Raw genomic sequence first — 18,549 nt, 5'->3', positions numbered from 1 at the left:
GGCAAACAGTTAAGTGACTTGCCCAGAATCACACAGCTAATAGATATCTAAGGCTGGATTTGAACTCGGGTCTTCCAGATTCCAGGCCCAACACTCTGTCACACAAACATGTATAAGTATGTGTGTATATGTCCATGTGTATGTACATGTAATGAAAAACCTACTTTAACATCTTTTTTTTCAAGTTGCTCAAATGTCTTTGCATAGTCTTCAATCTGTTCTCTAAATGAAGTGTTTTAGAGTCCACAAACTGAGGCCAAGGGAGAGATTCATCAAATTGCTTAGGATTACAAGCTGAACCCACATTTAATGGCTCTCCATCCAGTACACTTCTGTTTAGAGTTCATAGGAGATAACAACTTGTATTGTGCTTGTTTTGACACTATGCCAGCTAGAAATCCTGATGCAGTGGATATGATAAAATTGTAAAGTCTTAAGATCTGAAAAGAATCCCTAACAAGAAATTCTTGCTTTTCAGCTTTGGGGTATAGATTTCTTTTGCCCATGTCCTCTGAGATGCATTGTGCCATATATTTACATAATGCCTTTTTCCTTAGTAACTCAAGCTCTTTCATGGTGGCTATTTACTAATAATAATCCTTTCATCACATCCCTAGGAGGCCCTCTAAGCAAGTAATTAGATTGCATTATCTTCATATTCTAACTAGGGAAACAGTGGAATAAAAAGGTTTTATGTTAATAGTTTAGTAGTAGAATATAAAACAATGTCATTTCCCTTCTCCTCATCCCCATTATTATGATAGAATCACAGAATCCTCTATCCATTCTGCTTCATATATCTAGTCATCCTTTAGAAAGATGTATAACTGGGATACCACTCAAGCAAAAACTACCCTTACCTACAAGCTATGTCCTGTTCACTATAAAAAAGTATAAGGAGTGGAATTGACTTAGTCAGCACTACCTCAACACAACCTCTATGGAATCAATGAGTGAAAGGTATGAAAAAGCCTTAAGTAATTTGAAAAATGTAAAATCATAGAGTGAAATTAAATAAAATAAACAGAACATATACTGGGATTAGATAAAAAAGATTCAGTCACACCCTGACTTGGATAGGTCTTGGATAAGATAGCAAGCCATTTTAGAACCCATTTTGGAAGCAGTTCAAGTCAAGTTCCCAAGAGGGAGTTGTTGAGAATGTTGAGAAAAGGTCCTTTGTGTCTCTCACTACTAGAGAATAACTTTGTGAATTCTCAAGATTGGAAAATATTTGACTTCTAATCAGCATCCTGGTAATTCCTCCAGAATAGTAGTGGAGAATGATAGTAACTATTTTAGTAACTGAAGACCCATAGTTCCACTGAGGAAATGAAGCTTCAAGACTTTATTAAGATCCTAGAGAAAGCCACATCATACCTAAGAAAATCTTCATAAGTACCTCATTAAGTGAGAAAACTTTTCTGACAACTGGAAACTGTTGGTCCTTTTACTACATGTGATTTCTAAAATGAACCAGCTTTCCTTTAAATTCCGTATAGAGTTATGAAAGACTATGCTACTAAGATATGTTTTATACCAATTGTTCATACTAGAACATCTTAGTAAATGCCCATTTCTAAGAGCTAATTAAATCTGGCTGACTAATGTACATTAAATGATAACCAATGTGAGAGGTACACTGGTGGAAATTAGTTTCGATACCAAAACAACACCCCCAACTTCTCTGGGTTACCCCAAAACTATGAGGTGAAAAAGCAGCAAGCTGAGCTCTAGGGCCTTAGAAGCCAATGCAAATGGGGGGGGGGGGGTTAGGATAGCAGTATTAGAGCATATACTACAAAATGTACTTGTATGTGCAAGTAATTGGATATCCCATTCTCCAAAATATATTTCTGTATGCCATCTTTCTGAATATAAGTAAAGAAAATAAATAGGAAATGTATTCATTTCCTTGGTTTCCCTGATTTTTTTTTTTTGGAAAGAATTTGAATTTCACGTTTTTGTGGTTTTTTAAAAAAGCTAATAATAGCTAGCATTTAATAAAAATAGCTAGCATTTATATAATGCTTTGAGGTTTATGAAAAACTTTACAAATATTTCATTTTAGTCTCACAACAAAACCTGGGAAGTAGGTTATTATTAACTCCATTTTATAGATGAAGAAACTGAAGCAGATAGAGATTGAGTGACTTGTCCAGGGTCACACATTCACTATGATGAAATCTTGGGCAAGTCATTTAACCTCTGTCATTTTGTCTTTGGACTAGATGACCTCTGAGATTCCTTTGATTTAGAAGGACTGAAATTGAGTCAAATCCAGACTCAAACACCAGCTGGGTAATCCTAGGCAAGTCATTTAATCCTGTCTACCTCAGTTTCTTAAACTGTAAAATGAACCAGAGAAGGAAATAGCAAGTCACTCTAGTACCTTTTCAAGAAAACCTCAAATGGGATCACAAAGAGTTAGATGTGACTAAAACAACTGAACAACAACAATCATTTCGGAGAAATCTATTATTATAAAGGTATTAAGCGTTCTGGTCCTTTGACTAATTTATAGGGACTTTCTGGAGTCAATGTTTTTATACTTCAAGGGCCCCTGCCAAATGTACTTGTATGAGAAGGACATTATTTCTAATGCAAATTACTTGCTTCCTGAAGTGTTGAGAAAATTGAAGGAAGCAAATTAGCTAGTTGTTAAATAGAAGATCTTATGGCTCAATAGGATACAGATACATTTAAATATGTGGGTTGTTAATGATTTATTATGTCACTATAATATAGTAAAATCTGTGACCTGTTCATCATCTTCCCTAGTCAACTGCATCAAATCTTTCAATGACAAAAGGCTGCAGTCCCCAGATGATCATCAATTTAGAGCAGAAAGAGACCTCAATGCTAATCTAATCCAGCTCTTTCATTTTACAGATGGGGAAATTTAGGCCTATAAAAGTTTAATGACTTGCCCAAAGTTACACAGGAAGCAAGTGGAAGAGCCAAAATTCAAACTCATTTCCACTGACTATAAATAAACAGCTTTTTCTTACTCTCCTAGTAAACAAGAACTTTATTACATTGTGATCTGTGCAATTTCAGGACTCGTGTTATTATTGCATAAACTATCTCCCAAGAACAGGAATTTATATCTATATTTGTACTAAATCTCCGCCACAAGAATTCAGGCTTAAAGTATAGTATCATTTTTGTTAGTTTTGATCAATATTGGTGTGACAATTCAGCACTTACTTCCTGTTTTGATCAATATGGTGATACCTGGCCTTATATTTATGCACATGCTTTTGCTAGCCAGTGAGTAGTTTGATTAAAATATTCTAATCATCCTTTCTATCTGTCAACTTGTGAAGTTAATTTTTTAAGTGTGGCCTTTCTTTCTTTGAGATTCTGTCATTATTCTTGGCTCAAGGGTATCCTGGAGACTTTGCTTAGAAAGAGATGAAACATTCTCAATTATTGCCTGTTATATAAGTATTACTTAGCTCTATCTATGAAAAGTTCAAATTTCTTGCACAGAATCACAGATTTAGACTTAGAGGTGATATAGAAGCCATACAGTATACTCTTCTCACTTTACAGACAAGAAAACTAAGTTCTAGGGATTACTAATTTACTTGTCCACTATCACACAACTATTAAGTAGAACACCGAAGATTTGAATCCAGATCCCCTTAAAAAGGCCTTTTTTTTAAAGCTCTTCGGAATTTGTCCTCTTCCTAACTTGTCCCCTTCCTTTCAAGTTCTCTTATATGTGATACTTCTCCACACAATCCATGATCTGGTGATTGTGACTTCCTGGATGTTCCTTACACCCCATCTCCAGACTCAGCATTTCTATCGAATGTCCCCCATGTTTGGAATGTCCTCCCTCTTCATCTATCACTTTTGACCTCTTGGGCTTACTTCAAGACTTAACTAAAATCCCACCTCCTCCAAGATTTTTTCTCAATCCCTTTACTACTAATGCCTTTCCTCTGAGACTTCACAATTTATCCTGAATATATCGCATTTGCACAAAGTTATCTGCACATTGATTCCTCTCTCAGACTGCGAGTTCTTTGAGAACAGGGACTGTCTTTTGCCTTAGTATTCCCAGAACTCAGCATAGTGTTTAATACATAGCAGACGCTTAATAAAGGGTTATTGAACAAAAAAAGGTAAAGGATTATTGACTTGACTCTTGACACCAAATCCAGGTCCCCTTTCACAATACCATGCTACTTCTACACTCACCACCAATATCTTCTTCTATTGGAATCTTTCTTGGGCTCCTTAGCTAAAAGTACCTACTGCTCTTCTGAAATTACCTTGTATCTATTTTGTAGCGACTTCTAGTATAGTTTGTTTCCCCCATCCACCCACCACCCAATGAATATGAGCTCTTTGAAAGACAGAATTGTTTCACTTTATGACTAAAGTGTATGTATCCTAAGTACTTAGCCCAATGCCTGGCTATAAATTATAGACACTTAATAAATGCCGTTAGTTGTTTGTTTTATTCACCAATATTGTTTTTCCGGCACTTACACTGAAGGCCGATTTTGCTTTATTGGATTGCTGCTTCAGTGTATCCTTAAAGGATTTTTTTCTTTTCATTCTGATTGTAGTTACTTTCATGTAACTTGGGGTTATAAATGCCTTGAAAATTGCTTCAGTGCAGGGAGAAGTGCTGTGGGCTCTCTTGCCCCAATTTTTGCAGAACTTTAGGTGGCACTGATAACATTCTCAAGAAATTTGATGTGACAGCAGCCAAGAGGTGGCAAGCCATAGCAAATAGTGGTGGTTTAGGACCCAGGAAACCAAGGTTTAAGGCCTTCCTCTCCACTATTTGAGTGACGCTGGGGCAAGTCACAATGATCTCAGCTTTATTTTCCTGTAAAAAGGAAGATAACAGTATCTACCTCACAGGGTTATTGTGAGGGTTAAATGAAATAATATATGCAAAATACTTTGAGAATCATAAAAGCTATACAAATACTTGCTATTATTAAGTCTTTGGTCTCTCAGGCAAACTGAGAGTTATTGCTTCACAGATTCAAACCACTGGCATTTGATATGCCAATGTGTACTGGTAACAGATTCTTGTCTGCCAAAGGACAAGACTGGTTTGCTTTTCAATATCCTTGTTCATGGGTCATTTGAAAAAGATATCTGGTGCTCAAATATGGAGCAGATTACTTCCTTCTAAATGTGTAGATTATAAATTCGATTCAACACAATGAAGCAAACATTCATTGAGTTCTTACTATTTGTAAAATTTGTAGAGGTCCTAGACTGATCTTACAGGAAATGAGACTTGGTATCTTTAGTTCAGTCCTCCTCCTCCTCCTCCTCCTCCTCCTCCTCCTCCTCCTCCTCCTCCTTCTTCTTCTTCTTCTTCTTCTTCTTCTTCTTCCTCCTTCTCTCTGTCCCTGATGACTCCTACAGAAGTGACAGTGCAGTCTTATAGATTCTTTTCATAAGCTTTATTTCCATGACCCCTAGCAGAAAGGTTCTTTCCTCTCTAACTTCTCTTGCTTCATAACCTTTACAGAAGTAAAAACAAATAACCTTTTTCTCAAAAACCAAAACCAAACCTAGAATGGGCAATGAAGTTGGGTTATGTGATTTCATCCATGAACGAACTACTGGTGTGAAAATCCCTCCCCTGATATTGGCTACTTGACTGTAATTTATAATCTCAAAGAAGTGAATGGTCCCAGAGAGGTTAAGTTACTTGCCCAGAATATATAAGAGGCCATACTTGAAGCCAGGTCTTCCTGATCTGAAGACTTGCCTTTAGACTTAAAATATATAAATTCAATTATTCTCTAAGGCAGCCAGATGGCTCAGTGGATAGAGTGTTAAACTTGGAGTTAGGAAGATGAGGCTCATCTTCCTGAGTTTAAATCTGGCCTCAGATACTCACTAGTTGTGTGATCATTGGCAAGACACTTAACTCTGCCTTAGTTTCCTCATCTATAAAATGAACTGGAGAAATATGAAATTTTCCCCATAAGAATTTAAGCTCCTTAAGGGCCAGGATTAGCTTTCCTTTTAAATTTATGCCCTTAACATTTAATATAGTGCTTAGCATGTAGTAAATGCTTAATAAATGCTTTCTAAAAATTTATTTATTCAATGAGCATATTTTTTGGATGAAAGATACATCAGATAATAGTGTAAATTTTCAGAAGAGAAATGAAAGCTTGCTGGTCCCCGAGATCATTTCAGTGGATTCACAAGAGCAAAACAATTTTCATATTAGTACTAAGGCAAATGAATTTCTAATAATGTAAATATCAATGGAGATTACCAAGTGAATAAAAACTTCCTAAAGTATTCAATAATTTTTCAAAGTATAAAATTGTCCTGAGACCAAAGAGTTTGAGAACTGCTGTCTCCTACAAAGAGTTGTCCTAAGATAACCTCAAATAAAATTTGCTTTTTCTGCTTCCAGCAATTAGAGTTGAAAGATGTCCTTTTGATCTGATCCAGCTTGACTTATAATCAGTAGAATCACTATTAGGAAAATAATAATTTTTTTATTTATGACTTCCTGTATTTGCATCTTTCAAATTATGTCCACACTAATAAGTGGCCTCTATTCTTGTTCTTTTCTCAGGCAAACACGAAACAGCTGGTGCAAAGCTCTTGAAATCTTATCAGAACCTGAGGTTAGTATGGTAGAAAGGACAAGTTGTTCTAGGAAACAGAAGTACACAGAAGCCTATAGGATATCACAAAAGAACTTTTTGATTTCTGGGTCTTAGAACTTTGAAATCCAAATTCATTATATTGAGGTCTTTGAAAAAAAGATTCAAACCTAGATTCCTGTATATTCTTATGGAAAAATTTCTGGTAAACTTTTTTTTTTAAAGCTAAGTATTTTCTTTACATTAAATCTCCAATTTAATGATTTGTAAAATGGGTGGGAAATGAGAGAAAGTTTGATTATAGATGGCTGAGGTTCCTTAAAGCTCTGACATTCCAAGACTATGTAGAGATGTCTCTAGACAGTTTTGTACCAATGACAAGCAGCATCCAATCAATAAATCAGTTAAGAGGCATTTAAGTGCCTATTATGTGTTGGGTACTGCAAATTTCCCTGAAATTTAATGATATGGGAGTATTGAATAATACAGATTCATAATTGTAAATTCTTTTTCAGGTTACACATTAACACTAGAAGGTCCAGACATACCAATTGTCTCAGCAGACACAAGAATTTTTAATATAATTTTTAAAAACAATTTTACCATAATTTCCTATGTCTACTATCTGTGCAAATGAGCTTGAGTGTAAACAATTAAAAGCAAACATCATTTCATCTTGAAAAATTTTTTATCTTGCTATCTTTATGTATATTCACATATACTATGCCAATTGATGCAATTTGGTCTTTTGAGGTATTCTTAAATTCTAGTCCATATGGTACTAAAACAATAGCAATGAAGAAAAATTATATAGCAAAGTCATCTTCTCTATTTTGCCTGATGTGTAGATGCTTGGAAACTTAGCTTTTCTGAAGCTGGCAATCAGTCCCACTGTTACTGCTATTTGATTTGAGTCAAGTTTTGTTGTAATTTTCCTATGAACAAAAATTGCTTGGCTTGGGCTTAGATTTATCATTAGGATTTTTCAATCTTTATTTGCTTAGACTTCTCTTAGCCCGTGACTTCTGAGCATTTAGTCCCTTCTTAGTTAATTTTTTTTTGCCACGCTGTCCCTCCCAAACTCTGAGGCCATTTTCTGAATGATATTTTCTAAGAATAGACTCAGAAAGCTGGGCATGGCTGGTATGGTTGAGGGGAAAGAGCCCTGCTAGCAATTCAATTCTGTAGCCTTAACTTCATTTCAAGAGTTCTGATTGGTTCTAGAATATGGTTAAAGGTTTGAAATACTTCCATATTGAAGGATGAAAAACACCTTTTCTCTATAGAGTGCATATTAATTAATTAATTGATTAATGGTGATATTAATTAAGGTAAATTATTAGACTTGATATAGAATGAGACTAAAGCACTTTCAGGCTTTGGAGAGTATAAAACTCAAAGAAAAGTAGAGAAAGCTAAGGTTTTTTTTAATGTTCTTGTAGTGCATTTTGACCTTTTCCCCCCACCCCACCCCCTTCCCAACTTTGATTTTGTATTTGGTTAGTTATTTCTGTGTATTTCCTTGACCGCAGCAAAATTTCCGTGGTTCCTCCCACTCCACCTCCTGTCAGCGAGAGCCATAATGAATCCAACACAGGGGTAATGTATCTGCTTACATCATCTGCTTCTGTGGGGAAGGAGAGAAGTAGAAAAAGGAAGGGGATAAGTACAGTATCTCTGAAGGACTAGAAAAGTAGCTTAATCTGTTCTGGTCTTAGTTACAAGAACACAGACATAGTTTAGCATATTTATGCTGTGTCTTGAGTAAATTTAATCAAGGTGCCATTGTTTCTATTTACTTTAATTTTCTTATGCAGCATTGCTATTCCTCATTCTGCTAGAATCCTGAGGTCCAATGCCTAATCCATCCCATGACTTTTTTTTAATAGAACTAATAAGTCAGGCCTTTTATTTCATATATTTGGTCACAGATCTATGTATCTGCTCTGTTTAACATATGCATCTGAGTTGGTATATGTCTAAGTATCTAAGTAACATCTTTAGATGACATTGTAATTGTCTGTTAAGTGAATGGGTAAGGAGGAAGAATTGGGTTATATAATGACCAAGGTTCTTTAAAGCTCTGACATTCTATGATTCTATGATCCTATGCATAGTTGTCACTAGGCACTTTTTGTTTGTGCACAAAGCAGAACAAAATCAATTCATCAGTTAAAAAGTATTCAAGTGTCTACTACGTGCCAAATACTATGGCTGAATCCTCAATATTGTTGGAGTTAGGGTGGAAAAAACCCAAGGACACCACAAGGTCACTTCTGGGGAGAAACAGTATATAGTGAGCTCTCCATATTTACCTATGGAGGAAGTACATTCATCAGTGGAGGAAGTACATGCCATCTGGTGACTTCCTAGTTTAATTATTCTTGTTAACTAAGTGCAGTTTCTCCATTATAGAAATAGAAAGATATCAATACCTTTTAAATATTGGAACCTTGGTACAAGCTTCAGTTGTCTCAAAATGCTTATATCTGTGGTCTTATGTATATCATTGTAGGAATGTATGTGTCCTGTAATCATGTCTGTTTGGGAATGGGAATATACGTTTATGGAAATAAATGTATGTGTCCATGTGTTGATATATTTGCTGAAAGCTATGTCTCTGTACTTGGATGTGCATGGATATAGGAAATCCACATGAAATTCATATACATAGAAATAATAAAAAACATGGAGAGAGAGAAAGGAATGATTCTCCGGCATTCTTATGGCTAATTTCAAGCTGGGATATGAATTCCACCATAAATTCTGTTCCCTTCTTCCCTTAAGCTTTAAAGTTCTCATATCCTTGCTATATAAAGGTGAGCCTTTATGGGAAAATGATCTTTTTTTTTAAACTTTCCTCCCCTTCCTTTACTATTTCTTCTCTGTGGGGAGAAAACATTTAGTGGTGCCAACCTGGTTATTCAAGTTCCCCTGTAGCCTTAGCCCACAACACTGCTCTTTTCTAGCACTGTGGGAAAGTTAGAGAGATGAGAAAACACCAAAATTGTAGGAGAGGATGGAGGGAATAGCAAACTCATCCACAGTTGAGTGGGGATCAATGTCTGGGTCAATGAAAAGTTGGCTCTTTTTCTTCTAAGGATTCACTATTCATGCTGCTTATTCTCTTTCTAAACAATTGACAAAATTATCTTCTTTAGTCTAGGAATTAATAGACAGTGGAGGATAAGGTTCTTATAATTCTGTAAAGCAATGTACATCCAACCCCTCCCCCCCCCCATGCCTCTGTGCTTTTAAATTGGGGGTTTAGAGGCTTTGGGGCCAGACATAATTCTTACTCTCTCTCTGTTTTAATACAGGAACTTGGTCAGCTTAAAGGATTTAATAAATCGATGGAAAATTTGTTTCTCTCTCTTACCACACACATAAAAAGTAAGTGAATTCCCCCTGATTTGTCCTTAATAGACCTAAGCAAGACACCAATGACTATTTAGTAATGACTTTGACAAACATTTATCCAATGCCTTCTTTGTACCTTTTTTGTATAAGGTGATTGGGGAAAAAAACCAACAACAAAAACCTACCAACGGAATAGCTCTTTCCCTCCAGAAGCTTACCTTTTATTGAATAGCAATATTTAGTACCCTTCTTATAGGTGGGTGCTTCTATTGTGTTGAACAGCTATTGGCACTTTACCTATCAAATAGTCAATCAATAAGCCCTTATTAAGTCTGAAATATGTGTTGGAGATACAAAGACAAAAATGAAACAGTCCTTTCCTTCATTCCCCACCTGCTCTCAAGGGGCTTTCATTTTATTTTTTAATAGAAGCAACGGGCTAGTCATCCTAACCAAAGCACTGTGTTGTTTTGTCTGTATGCCCCACCAAATCCTGCTCTAGCCCAATATGATTCATTTATATTGACTGCTACCTCATCCTTCTATCCCTCAACTCAAGAAATTATAACTGCCCTTTAACTATTGAGATTTGAGGAAACTACTTTGCATCAGATTCTATGGTTTATTTGGATTTTATATGGATTATTTTAGACTATTGCAAGAATTAAAAAAACAAGAAGCCTACCTAATTACACATATTTGATACTTGTATACAAAAATAGAAGTCTTCAGATGTCCTGTGACAAACAAAATCTGTTTGATTTTTCTCCCTTGTTTCCTTAGCCTTGCTTCCTCCTTAGCTTTGAAAAGTTGTTATATTCGGCAGTGCTTGTACAGGTTAAAAAACTAAGAGTGCTTGCCAAACTATCCTTATAACATCTCACCATCTTTTGGGTCAGTCTTTTTTTTTTAATAGTTTTTTATTTACAAATATATACATAGGTAATTTTTTCAGCATTGACAGTTGCAAATCCTTTTGTTCCAACTTTTTCCCTCCTTCCCCCCCCCCCTTCCTCCAGATGGCAGGTTGACCAATACATGTTAAATATGTTGAAGTATAAGTTAAATACAATATATATGTATGTATATACATATATATTCATGTCCAAACAGTTATTTTGCTGTATAAAAAGAGTCGGACTTTGAAACAGTGTATAATTAGCCTGTGAAGGAAGTCAAAAATGCAGGTGGACAAAAATACAGGGATTGGGAATTCTATGTAGTGGTTCATAGTCATCTCCCAGAGTTCTTTCCCTGGGCGTAGCTGGTTCAGTTCATTACTGCTCCATTGGAACTGATTTGGTTCATCTCATTGCTGAAGAGGGCCAGGTCCATCAGAATTGATCATCATATAGTATTGTTGTTGAAGTATATAATGATCTCCTGGTCCTGCTCATTTCACTCAGCATCAATTCATGTAAGTCTCTCCAGGCCTTTCTGAAGTCATCCTGCTGGTCATTTCTTACTGAACAATAATATTCCAGAATATTCATATACCACAATTTATTCAGCCATTCTCCAATTGATGGGCATCTACTCGGTTTCCAGTTTCTGGCCACTACAAAGAGGGCTGCCATAAACATATACAGGTCCCTTTCCCTTCTTTAGTATCTCTTTGGTATAAAAGCCCATTAGTAACACTGCTGGGTCAAAGGGTGTGCACAGTTTGATAACTTTTTGAGCATAGTTCCAAATCACTCTCCAGAGCCTTCTTTTTCCCTGCCCATTTGTCTTAAAATTTAGAACTCCCTGAACATCACTTGTATCTAGGGATATTCTAGTTAATGTTTCATAACTAGCTCATTGGGGAAAAATAAATGATGCTCCCATGACATTTTGAACATTTGCTCCATTATGTTCTTAAGCCTAGACAATTAACAAACAACCAATTAAGTACTGATTTGCAGCACTTCCCAGTTTCTGAGATGTAGATGCTCACATTGACAATGTAATAATTGTTCCATATCTTTTGCCTTCTTTGAGGATAATCCCAGAACTATCTCAGAGGTCCTCAGAGCTTGTATTCACCTAGAAAGAGTCTTAGGTCCTCCTTCAGTGTATTTTTATTTATCCTCTTTAGTAATTTGTTTTCTATAACTCCACATGGAGCCTTCCAGTGTAGTTCATATGTAGCCTTTGGGATCATCTTTAATTTGCCATCTTCCTTTCTTACAATTCATGCTCAGTTATTCTAATGGGTGGACCTGAGTGCTCTCCCCTGAAATAGTATCTGACAGACGTTTCCTTTATATCAAGACAGGGAAGAGCAAAATTTTGCTCTGTTTGCTTACCCATAAAGGTTAAATGGTCTTTAAAAATGATTTGTTGCCCTGCCAGGCTCTTTGTCAATCCATTCTCTGGAAGAGAGAGTGAGGCTGATGACTTTACAACTCTGCCTCAGTTTGATCTAATTCACAGGCAAGTCAAGATAATCACCTCTTGATGTAATTGGTCCTCTTCAAAAAATGAAGTATAAACAGCAACAGTTGTGTGTATATATCAACAGTAGGCACATTTTCAGCTCTGCCTCTCCCCTCACACCAATGAAAACCTCATTAAACTGCTCCTATCTCTTCCAGCTTATTTAAAAATTCCATTCCATCACCTCTCCTGCCAGTGGATGGTGTAGTGAAAAATGCTTCTTTCTGATGCTTGCCAGCTGTGTAACTGTGGGAGAGATACTCAGTCTTACTGTATTTAATTTTCTCTTCTGTTAAAAAAAGGAGGGGAGCTGGACTAGATGATCCTTTCAACTATTTTTTCTTTACATGCCAAACAATTTTTATTTTATCACAGAGGAAATAGGAAATCAATGAATATTTTTGCCTTCAGTCACAAAGCAATTTTTATTTTTTATTAAAGCTTTTTATTTTCAAAACATATGCATGGATAATTTTTCAATATTAACCCTTGCAAAACCTTGTGTTCCAATTTCCTTCCCTTTTCCCCCACTCCCTCCCCTAGATGGCAAGTAATCCAATATATGTTAAACATGGTAAAAATATATGTTAAATCCAATATATGCATACATATCTACATAATTATCTTGCTGCACAAAAAAATCAAATAGTCATAAGATAATTAATCTGTGATTTAGGAAGATTATTTTTGGCAGCTATAGCACCAGAGAAATCAATTAGGAATATACACACATGTATGTATGCATGTATGTGTATATGTAAGTATACATTTATGTGTATATATAAACATACACATATACATACAAGAATAATATTGTAGCTTTCTCTTCCTTCACAAATGCTATTGAATCTCCCATCTCCATACATTTGCATAGGCTGTCTCACAAATTTGAACTGAACTCTTCTCTTATCTCTTCCTTAACTTTTCTTTCTGTAAGAGGTAATTCAAGACCCACTTTCTGCACAAAGCTTTCCTGATCCCCTCAATTGTTAGTGCCCTCTTTCCCAAAATTCCATGTCTTTGTAAATCTACTTTGTCATACACTTTGTAAATATTTTTATTTATTCTCTTTGTATTTATTCCATATGAGCTTGCATGTGTAAAAACTTGCCAATAGAAATCAATTTACAACATGAGTGACAGATACATAGAAGGCACTTCAATTGAAGGAATATGCCAAATGAAAGACATCATAGAACATTAGGTAGTTTGAGTACATGAAGTCAGAAAAAACTTGGATTATATAATTTATACTTATTAAATGAGTTGTATTGGGGTACTAATTATAAAGTAAATTACTATATGAGTTGGGTAACTAAAGTTCCTTCCAAATCTAAGGTTCTGGAAATATAGTTTCATTTTATTTCTATTTTTTAAAGGAGTTCTTTAGAAAAAAAATCTTTCTATGTTTTTAGAAAACTACAGCACCAGATTTTCTACCTTCCAAATTGTTTTGTCCTATATAACAAGTGGATACATTTCAGACTTTACTCCTCTTAGGAACAGCTTCATTTCTATATGGTTAGCTGTTACAAATTACAATACTATTTTCTTTTTCTTTTCTTTTTTATTTATTTTTAACACACATTGTTTTATGAATCATGTTGGGAGAGAAAAATCAGAGCAAAAGGGAAAAACCATGGGGGAAATTAAAAAAAAAAAAAACAGAAAAAAGAAATGAACATAGCATGTGTTGATTTACATTCAGTTTCCTTGGTTCTTTTTCTGGATGCAGATGGCATTTTCTATCCAAAGTCTATTGGGATTGCTTTAGATCACTGAACCACTGAGAAGAACCAAGTCTTTTATAGTTGATCATTGCATGTTCTTGATGTTAATATGTGCAATGTATTCCTGGTTCTGCTTGTTTTTCTTTCAGCATCAGTTCATGCAAATCTTTCCAGGCTTTTCTAAAATCAGTTTGTTCATCATTTAAAAAAATAGAATAATAATAATATTCCATTACTTCATATACTACAACTTGTTCAGGCATTCTCTAATTGATGGGTATCTACTCATTTTCCAATTCTTTGCTACCGTAAAAAGAGCTGCTACAAACACTTTTGCACATGTGGGTCCTTTCCCCTTCTTTATGATTTCCTACAGACCCAGTAATGGCACTGCTGGACCAAAGGGCATTCACGGTTTTATAGCCCTTTAGGCATAGTTACAAATTGCTCTCTAAAATGGTTGGATCATTTCACAACTCTACCAAAAATGCCTTAATATCTCAGTTTTCCCACATCCCCTCCAGCATTTATCATTATCCTTTCCTAAGATTTTCCTAAGATCTGAGAGATGTGAGATGGTACCTCAGAGTTGTTTTAATTTGCACTTCTCTTAATCAATAGTCATTTAGAGCATTTTTTCATATAACTATGGATGACTTTAATCTTGTCATATGAAAATTGTCTGTTCATATCCTTTGACCATGTATCAATTGGGGAATGACTTGTATTCTTATACATTTGATACAGTTCTTTGTTTTTATCAGAAATACTGACTGTAAAGACTTTCCTCTAGCTTTGTACTTTCTTTTTAATCTTGTTTCTGTTGGTGTTGTTTGGGCAAAAACTTTTAAATTTAATGTAATCAAAGTTGCCCAGTTTACCTTTCATAATGTTCCCTAGTTCTTTATCCTTTCAACTATTGATCTGGAATCTTATATTTCCCCTTCCTGTCACTTATAGCTTTCCTATACTGCCCACACTGAACATGTCAGCAAAACCAGCTCCTGGTTGTCCTTCTACTCATCATGAGCCTAGAAACACATACATACAGAAGCAAGGGGATCTTTTCTTATGATTTTCATAAATACATGTAAACAGATATACTCAAATACCCAGATACCCATATGCTTACACACAGAAACGGATTTTAAATTCCTAATCTGATCCAGAGATGTAATGGTAGATAGAAGATGCATTACACTTGAAGTAATTGAGAGGTAACAGTGATATAGTGGATAAAGAGCTGGGCTTGGAATTAGGAAAATATTTACCTCTGTTACTCACTACCTTTATGACTAATGACTATATATTTGGTGTCAATTTCCTCATCTGTAAAATGAGAGAGTTGAATTATATCCAGATTTTTATGTTATGGAGTTCTTTGGAAATCTGGACCCCACTGCAGAATAATGTTTTTAAATGCTTAAAAATATATAGTTTTACAAAGAAGATCAGTTATATTGAAATGCAGGTATAAGAATATTTTTAAGGCCCCAAATCTTAGATTTAATAATTCCAGGTTAAGAACCCTGGATTAGATGGACTCTTACTAAGATCCTTTTAAGCTCTAAATCTATGAATCACAGGACCGGAGATTAAATCCCAGATCTGCAATGATATGACTGAAGATAATTCATTTCCCATCTCTTGGTTTCTGGGATTATCTATCTGGGATGTGAGGGAATTAGAATGGACGATCTCTGATTTTCTAGCTTTGGTCAAGGATCCCTATATTATCATTGTGCATGCACACACTCATATATACATACACGTGTAATATATGTTTCCTTCTATAATTTAAAAATGTAGTGGGGAACAGTGCCAATCCTTGAAAAAGAGTTGTGAGAGCCTCAGTAATATTTTATTCACCATCATAAAGGGTTTGACAACCAAAACTTGGACTATTGCCAGTCCCTCATTAATTAAACAATGAAGTTATAGTTGATGATCTCCCAGGACCCTTCCAGATCTAAACCTGAGAGTTATGAAGCTAGGAGGCACTGTTTAGAAATTATTTAGGCTAATTGTGGCCTCAGACCAGCAGGTGTTATACCAGGGAAAGGAAGAAGGAATCAAAGAACAAATGTTTTCCACTCTTCAAGAGGGCTTTTGAGTTTAAGATATTCACTGTAGAGTTGGGGATATTTATTGTTGATCTCAATATACATTCCCTGGATATATTCATTAGCTGTATGACTTTAGGTAATTTAGGTCCTTCTTTAAACCACAGATTCCCCATTTGTACAAATAATGGAATTGATGATGTAACATCTCAGCATCATTCAAGTTCTAATCTCTTATCATGCCTTGATTAATCCATAGGCTAAAAGGCAATGATTGATTCATATTCACAGAAAGGCAGTGTGGTTTTCAATAAAGTCTAGTAAGCTTGGAGTCAGAAGGTTCCCAAGAAGCCCTACTGATACTTAGCTGTGTAACACTAAGGAGAAAAATCATGGGATCATAGATATAGAGGTGGAATGAACCTTAAAGATCATCAAGTCCAACACTCCTCATTTTATATTTAAGAGAACTGAGGCACACAGAATGTCCCACAGCTGGTAAGGGTCAGAGATAGAGTGGCTTTGAAGCAAGTCTAGCATTTGATTCACTACTTCCTATATCTCTGCACTTCATTCATCTTCTGTAGAATGGAATAATAATTTTTAAATTGCCCATCTTTCAAAATGAACTTCAAAATGAACTATTTGGGGTATTGGAAATGCATGCATCCATTTGGTCAGTAGCCAATTTGTCATTATTCATCTTTTCTATATTTTCTAATCTGTTTCTTTTCTTTTTTGATACTAATAGTTTTCCGGTAGTATTGTACGGAGCAGATAAAACTTTTGTTTTGGTGCCGGTAGAAGCATATGTATGTGGTGGAAAGACAAAAAGGAGATTAAGGGGGAATGGTGGGGTTGGAAAGGACAAGAGACCTCTCAGGATATTGCAGTGGAGTTTGGTGTGTCCATCAGAGGGCAGTGTCCTCCCTGTTGAGAGAAGAATGATTTACTTTGGTAAAACTCCATCATCACTAAGGCTTTTTCAGAGCAACTTGGCAATGTTGTCCATATGTCTCTGTAATCTTCCCAGTTCCAAGTGCTTTTGACTCATTGTAAACAAAATAATAAAATATTTCTTGAGGAAATGGATTATCTAGATTTCAGTTTTTTTAAATAGTGTTAACTCTCCAGGAGAATTTCCATTTGATCACTCTTCTTGGAAAAGGGAAAAGAAAATAGGATGGAAACAATTGCTTCAGAAACAGCCTATTCTTTCCTCTGTTGATGGGTATGGACTTACCATGACTGTGTGCCAAATTTGTTGTAGTATCTGTTGTTCAGGGGAACTCTCTATTAATATAAGTTGCAGAAAAGTGGAGGGAGTCTCTTCATTTGGGAGATACCTGTTCTTAATCACACGTCGGGACCCTCTCAGGTATTTTCTCCTTCTCCCTCTCCCCTATTTAGGGAAGCTTTTTTTCATGTTAAAAATGTTAAAAAAAAAAAAAAAAAAATAGGGGATTAGGAGTTGGAACAGAACAACTGGATTGGAGATAACATTGGACTAAGTCTTAGAAATGAAAGTTCAGCTTCTTCCCATCTCAAATTGAAAGTCACCCTAAGATATGATAAATTTCTAACTGTTACTTTGGAGTGGGGTAGGGATAGGACTGCCAGAGTTGAGAAGCAATAATGTATAAGGGAAATGTTGAAATGGCTTACTGACGGATATGGCAGGATGCCTTTTTCTTGATCAGCTAGACTGTTATCTGCTAGTCCTATCTGAATCAGTACTAGGCACAGAGAAGGGTTTTCATTAAATATTGAGTGAATTGGTATTTAGTCAAATGTTGTATGAATGATTATAAAGGTAGGAGGAAAGGCTAGATGATCATTTAAGGTTGCCTTTGTAATCACAATAAAACGATAACAGTCAATGTTTATATTGTGCTTTAAGGTTTACCAAACATTTAATACACATTATCTCATTTAATCTTCCCAACAACTCTGAGGTTGGCACTGCAAATGTTTTTTTTTGGGGGGGGGGGGGGGGGGGATGGGTAGAAAGAAGGGGTGGGTAGGTGGAGATCTGTGATTTCCTTGTTGATCAACAACTGCTCAGTGATCCACATTCTTAGAAGTCAACCTAAGGCAAGGAAAGCCTAAAGCCTATGGCCAAACAGCTATTATTGTGAGAGGCAGGACTAAAACCATAATTTTCTTGACTTTAGGAAAGGTCTGCTCTCCCCTATGCCTTGTTACCTATCTCAAAGGGAGTTTTATTATCCTTTTTTACAACAGAAGAAACAGAGGCTTAGAAAAGCAGGCTAAATAACTTGCTTACAGTCATAGTTTCTAAGTTTCAGAAATGAGTAAATCAGGGACAACACAAAAACAAGAAAATAGCTTTTGCTAAAT

General features: G+C 35.6%; 1 protein-coding gene across 4 annotated transcripts in view; it reads left to right on the top strand.

Moving 5' to 3' along the window:
- Positions 1-18,549, top strand: part of SYTL3 (synaptotagmin like 3) — a 102,353-nt gene that overhangs the window by 51,229 nt on the left and 32,575 nt on the right. For all 4 annotated transcript variants that reach the window (XM_023503309.2, XM_031937553.1, XM_023503304.2 and 1 more), the window contains 3 exons: positions 6,584-6,635; positions 8,147-8,213; positions 9,935-10,007. In XM_023503309.2, coding sequence (XP_023359077.1) covers positions 6,584-6,635; positions 8,147-8,213; positions 9,935-10,007 — 192 coding nt within the window. The remainder of the gene's footprint in view (positions 1-6,583; positions 6,636-8,146; positions 8,214-9,934; positions 10,008-18,549) is intronic.

The sequence above is a fragment of the Sarcophilus harrisii genome, chromosome 4 (assembly GCF_902635505.1).
Source record: "Sarcophilus harrisii chromosome 4, mSarHar1.11, whole genome shotgun sequence".
Lineage (NCBI taxonomy): Eukaryota > Metazoa > Chordata > Mammalia > Dasyuromorphia > Dasyuridae > Sarcophilus > Sarcophilus harrisii.
This window is presented reverse-complemented; position numbering and strand designations above follow the sequence as displayed.